The sequence below is a fragment of the Gavialis gangeticus genome, unplaced genomic scaffold (genome assembly GCF_001723915.1).
Source record: "Gavialis gangeticus isolate Ggan-Ray unplaced genomic scaffold, GavGan_comp1, whole genome shotgun sequence".
Classification (NCBI taxonomy): Eukaryota; Metazoa; Chordata; order Crocodylia; family Gavialidae; genus Gavialis; species Gavialis gangeticus.
Window position 1 is genome coordinate 153,710,169 of NW_017729032.1, and position 6,461 is coordinate 153,716,629.

General features: G+C 42.0%; 1 protein-coding gene across 2 annotated transcripts in view; it reads left to right on the top strand.

Moving 5' to 3' along the window:
• Window positions 1-6,461, top strand: part of VWA3B (von Willebrand factor A domain containing 3B) — a 160,489-nt gene that overhangs the window by 39,461 nt on the left and 114,567 nt on the right. For both annotated transcript variants that reach the window (XM_019525170.1, XM_019525169.1), the window contains exon 9: window positions 3,969-4,085. In XM_019525170.1, coding sequence (XP_019380715.1) covers window positions 3,969-4,085 — 117 coding nt within the window. The remainder of the gene's footprint in view (window positions 1-3,968; window positions 4,086-6,461) is intronic.

The window sequence follows — 6,461 nt, forward strand, 5'->3', positions numbered from 1 at the left end:
TATATGAATTCTCCGATTTTCCCTCATGCCAGAAACTATGTGAACTCTAATTTTTTTTAACTGTCAAATAAATCAGGTCATTTTTAACATGCCATCACGTGGTTGTTTGAGCATAGACAGTTGCATAGCTGTTTGACTCTGTGGCTGTATCAGATAGGTGATAGGATGTTGTCCTCTGTTCCTTTCTCCTTCCCCTTCCAGCTTTCTGTCCGTCCCCCCTCTCCCCCCCCAACCAGTAGGGGTCTAGCTGGTGCTTCCCTGCTGTTTTGGAATTGGTACGATGTGATGTTGGAAAGTTGTGCAACAGACAGGCAAGCACAGCAATGCTGTCAAGTTGAATGAAAAGCCTTTACAAGTTTAGCCAAAAAAACTGCACTGTTATTTTTGAAACAATACTCACCTGTAACCTTTAGAATAGAAATTAGTAACTATTTTCCCCCGTTAACATCTGATCTTAGCAGAACGGTATTAAATGAAAGCTAAGTAAGAAATAAAAAATAATTGTGTAAACCAAGGCTGTCAAAAGATACAGCTGTTTTATCTATCCCACTGGGCTCTTGGATGGGCCTGGCATTTGGGGGCAGGGTGGAGTGGGGGCAGATGCTTCTACTGCAATGCAGAGTATGAGCACCTGTTGGGGACATGTTTTGGTGGTTGGATGGAGGGTGGGTGGTCAGCGATGGCTGTGTTATCCCTCGTGCCTGTGCTGCTCACACTGCCACTGGAGGTGGGTTTGGATCCGGTGCATGAGACTCCTAGAAGTCTGGATCCATCCCAAGGCACCAAGGGAGCATAAAGGAAATAAGAGGCTTGCTTTTCCATGGTGGGACTCCAGCTCTAGATGACACTGCTATCATTTAACTGAAATCAGACCTGATGCTCTTGTAAGGTCCCTTCCAGCCCCTAACATCTATGAATCCCTAACATCTATGAAACAACCACAGTGAATCAGAAAAGAACTAGATTTCAATTAAACTTTCTCTTTCCTACTGCCAGGAGTGAGTAAATGTGAAAGTGCAATTCCCTCAGGTGGCATGTACTTGTTTCTAGTATAACCACATGGCAGGCTTTGGACAGCATGGAGAAAGGTCTCATTTTGAAATGGAACTCCTTGAGTCATTGCACAGAGACAGTTGAACTGACAAGCATTTATGCTGCAGTCGGTTAGTCCTCGATTCCTCCTCCACCCCCCCACAGATTGCTTCCTGGAGCCAGGCCTGCTGCTGATAATAAAAATGAGCACCAGCAGAAGAACTGTTGCAGGCTATTAATATTTGGGGGAAAACGGATGTTGAGATGTGGTCGTGGAGAATCAGCCGCACAGGTGGGGGCAAGAAAGAGGAGGAATGACAGAGAACAACACGATTTGAAATTGTTGGGAAACCACTCCTTTAGAGGCTATTGATATTATTACATTTTGTCCGCATGTGATATGGAAGGGTAGGGGTTTCCTAGAGGAGCAGCTTTTCTCTCCCAGGGCTCCTTAGAGGGAGAAAAATGAATGTTGACATGAGAGTGCACCTGAGAATTTGGTGGGCAGGGCAGGAGAAAAAGGAGAGGTGTATCCTCCCAACTTGGAGAGACTGGTGGGTTAGGACCTATTGGTCTTGGGTCCAAGACACTGGTTGTTGCTGGGGTGAAAAACATTTTAATTTACTTAACTGTAGCACTAGGCCTTTGCTGACAAGTATCTTTGTCACCAGATGCATTTTGCCATCCAACATGTATGCCATGTATGCCTTTTTACTTCGTAATGGACTATCCAAAAGGAGAGAGTGAAAATGTAAATATTGTATTATATAAAGTTTAGTCCATGTAGCATATTGAAGACATTATGAATGTGTCCACAATGCAGAACGTTTGAAGATTCATAATGTGAAATCGGGCAGAACCAAAGGAAAACTATAAAGCCAGCAGGAAATGTTAAAAATGGGGAATTAAGAAGAAAAGGCTTGATCTTTCAATTTATTCAAGTAAGATTTAAAACCTGCACAGAATTAACTCTGGATTCCTTTAGTAAAATTCAGTCATATAGGAAGGAAGTAGTTTTTTTGTCCTTCGTATAGCAATTGAAAAAGTCTCAGCTTAAGCTGCGTTTTTCAGCAAAACCTTAAATATGGAGCCATGTCCAGTGCCTCTATGTCCAGTGCCTCCATAAATATAAATTACCATATTTGTGGCTTTATTTCTGTGCTGTTACAGCAGATACACGTTTAATAGCCTGTTACTTGTAGTTGATTGTGAACTTCTAGCTTATTATTTTGTTATGGAAGTCTGCCAGAATTTAGCCAATTATCATATTTTAAGTGTATATGTGTTTGTTAACCAAAAAGAAAAGAAGTCTCTTTCTAGTCAGCCTAAGATTCTTATGGGTTTTGTACAGAATATTTATTTTTATTGAATATTTAAGGTTGTGATGGCAGAATTTTCATTTTCTTCTTTTTAAATTCTGTGCTGTGGAATCTTTTGTTTCACTTAAACTTTTTTCTAATTTAGAGGATGTCAATTTTCATTTTAACTTGTATCAGCTAAAGGAGATTTTTCCAAGTACAGGAGGGTCCCAGGAGATGGCAGTGTGCAGTAGCACATTACATACAGGTTGCATGGAAATTAACTGCATTCTGCATTTCACATTTAAAATGGAGGTCCTGTATTGCAAACTATATATGCATTTTTCATTTAAGGAAATTTTAAGTTGCTTATTGAAAACACACAATTATTTGGTGTTGGCTAACTGATTTGCTTACTTTAGGTGAGATGGGCTTGCATATCATATAAATGGCTTATTATGTATTTGCTTGGGACTGAACTAATGGATATTAAGTATGGTTTTACTAATTCAGTGTTTAACATGTATTGTTCCATTAGGCTACCTATCTGCTTTTCCAGACAGGAGTATTTGGGATTTAGTCCTTTATATTTTTCACTGTTACAGTATGTTGTTCTCCCATCTGATCCATATTCCAATATTAAGTCCTGAGACCACTTTTATTCTGTGTAATTAATTCACAGTGGTATACAAACTCAAAACAGAAGTATATGCTGTCTTTCCCCCCTTGTTTTAACTTGTGGCTTTGCATAATTTAATTATACTAAATATACATGTTGAGATTTTACTCTATGGTCGAAGTGGTACTTGAATTTTTAAACTCATCATAAATAAACTTCAGCTTTGGTTTCTCCACTGAATTAACTTATTTCATTGACACTGGTGGGACTAGATAGGACTACAGTAAAGATTGTGTTGAGCATGAGCAGGGTTTGAAATCACTTTGTTAGGATGAAGACAATTTTGTGTTGTGCTGACATGGCATCACCTACTCTTCAGGCACAGATTTAATTTTTGATAAAATTACAAATACATCTTTGCCCTACTGGTAAGAATTTAAAGGAGTTGAAACTATCTGCTTATTAAATCTCATGGCTGGATCTAATGTTCTGACCATCACTTATCTTATAAATATCTTTCTCATAGGAAGGCTGATTCACACATATGCAATAACAGTTTCAATCCAGCCCAGAACAAAAAAGGGTTGGATTGTTCCCCTTTTTGCATGAAACTAATCTAGAATTCTCTTGTGGACTTTTCCTATAGTTGTTCACTAATGTGAAGGAAAATATGCCTTGCTCTGTAGAACAGAGCATGACCAAACACCACAAGTTAAGCACCACTAAATCAAGCAGAACAAATTATTGGAAATTCTCCCCATGGAGGAGAGAATCTATATGTATCTTTGTGCCAACTTTTGGTCCCCGAGGTTCTTCACTCTCTAACATTGTGGCTAAAGTGGAGCTTTGTTACTGGGGCTCCTCTTTTGGTGGGTTTTTTGTTTAGCTGTTTTAAGGGGAAAGTTTATAATTACAAAAGGGACGGGGTAATGAAATAGTACCAAGGGGGTTCAGCTAACATAAACCTGAAGGCAGGATTTGTCTCAAAGCATCAGGTGTGTGCATTTTTCCTTTCATAGTTGCTGGTGTCAGAGAAGATGTCTTTCTGGTCTGGAAGGAACTGGAAGAGGCCAGGAGTACACTGAGGCAAGTTCAGAGTATTTTAACAGTGTCTGACCAACCTATTTCTGGAGAAGGTATTATTTATATTTTTCTAGATAAATACTGCTGTGCTTATTATTAATGGACTTCATTTCAGGATGCTGTGAATAGTTGTTAGTTTAGGGATATTCTTCTTTTGTTCTGCAAAAACAGTAAGATCAGTTCCGGAGGGATGATTGTCTTATAATATTTGACACTCATTTTGTAAGAAGCAACAATTATGTTGTGACTAATACAATTTAATTTTAAATCCTCATTGCTTTGGATTTACTTGAACTATACTAAATTAGCCCTTCTAAAAAATGAGTATCTTCCCTTTGTGGTTGCCTTTTGGTAGCAGCCAAGGTGAGGATGGAAGGTCTTTTGTTTCCTTTTCCTTTTGTTTATTAGGGTACCTGGAGTTTGGTGCTGTGTTTGTTTGGGTGAGGTGGAGGAGTCAGGTATGTTTTTGGGGAGGGAAGTGACAGCTGTAGCTTCTGCACAGGAGAGAGAGTGTGGGCTTGGAGGGGATGTTGGGGAAGGATGGGGAAATCTCTCCTGGGGTGAGGCAGGGTGGTAGGAATTGGTAGCTGGGCAGTGGGGGATAAATGGGAAATGGTTTCTATATCTGGATGTGACTGTGGATTGGGAGGTACGGTTGGGACTGGTGGGAGGGTTTATTTATGCAGGCGTTTGGGCAGGGAGGCAGTGGTTGTGGGAGGGGTAGAGTTGGAGTTGGTATTCATAGAATCATAGAAAATTAGGGTTGGAAGGGGCGTTCACCTAGCTCAGTGGTTCTCAACCTTTTTCACACTGAGACCCATTAGCATAATTATCAGCTTGCCGTGACCCACAATCCCCTAGTCCCGACCCACACAGTCTCTCTCTCTCCCTCTTCCCCCTCCTTTGGCTGCTGCATCTGGTCCCCTCCCTCCCTCCCTTTCTGGCTCCTGGGGCTGCTTTTACAATGCACGCTCACCAGGTCCCTGACTGCCTGCTAGCTCCATCCAGGCTGCCAGCATTGCAGCCTGCAAGGGGAAACCATGCGATTCCCTTGGACCTCCCTGTGACCCTTTACAATATTCTTGCAACCCACTTTTGGATCTAGTCCAACCACCTGCTCAAAGCAGGACCAGCCCCAACTATCATGTCCCAGCCAAGGCTTTGTCTATGGAATCATAGAAGATCACAATGTTGGCTGGGGAATTTTAACTTTGGGTTGCTTGTTTATGGGAAGCCACTCTGAGGCTTTAGGATGGGAGGATATAAACAAAAAGTAAATAAGCAATACTAATTATTATTATCAGCAAAACTGGAAGCTATATCTATAGTTAAGGTTACCTAATGCTTCCCCTGCAAGTTCTTATTTACAGTTGCTTGTAATTCTGTTAAAGATGAATTGCCGATACTGAAATCTGTCATGAATACTGACATTTATTTTCTGCCTTTAGATAATGTCTGTGAAAATGTTTCAAAGGTTTAAAAAATAAATAGTTTCCTAAGCTGTTTCTCTGAACAGCTGTAGCATCTCAGGATTGAAGCAAGGGCTTAAAACTTGATGGGGAATAGCTATGCAATTCAGCTGCACTCTGAAAATTCATCTATATTTAACCAAATTATAAATCCCCGGAAGTTGACGTTTGCACACACTTAAGCCTTATCTTCACTGCACAGAGTTAAATCAAGGAAAAACATGAGTGTTGCCCCAAACTTGATTTGTGTACACATGGTAAGGGTCAGATCCCAAAAAGTATATAGACATTCCAGGGCTGACTGTTGCAGCACCCAGGGTGCATCCCGGTGAGTGCACACATGTGTGGTATGTGACATCACAGACTTGTCTGCAGCATTACACACTGCACATGCAGGCATTGCCCAAGCTGCTAATATGTAGCAAGAGATCCCTCTGTCAAAAAAACCCACAGTGGAAAAAAGCAGGGCAGCGCATGTGGCAGCAACATGCACCACCTGAAACCAGAGCCTGGCTGGCTGGAGCCATGCTCTGGCTGGTGGCCAGGCTCCCTGCTACTGGATTGCCTCTGCTGGAGCCCTGGAAGGCCCCCAGGACCCCAGGTAAGGCTGCTGGAACCAATTTAGGTGCTGGACCCAGCCTCCTCTACCCCACCCGGGGCAACTTGTCACATGCCAGAGCACACTTGCACAGGTGTTCCCTAGTGGCAAGTAGCAGTGGTTAGAGAGTCGCACCCAGAGGGTGGTAGTGGATGGGTCCTTCTCGACCTGGAAGGACGTGGGAAGTGGGGTCCCACAGGGCTCAGTCCTTGGGCCTGCACTGTTCAATATCTTCATCAGTGATTTGGACGAGGGGGTGCAAAGCACCCTGTTCAAGTTTGCTGATGACACTAAGATGTGGGGGGAAGTGGGCACAATTGAGGGGAGCAACAGGCTACAGTTAGACCTAGATAGGTTACAAG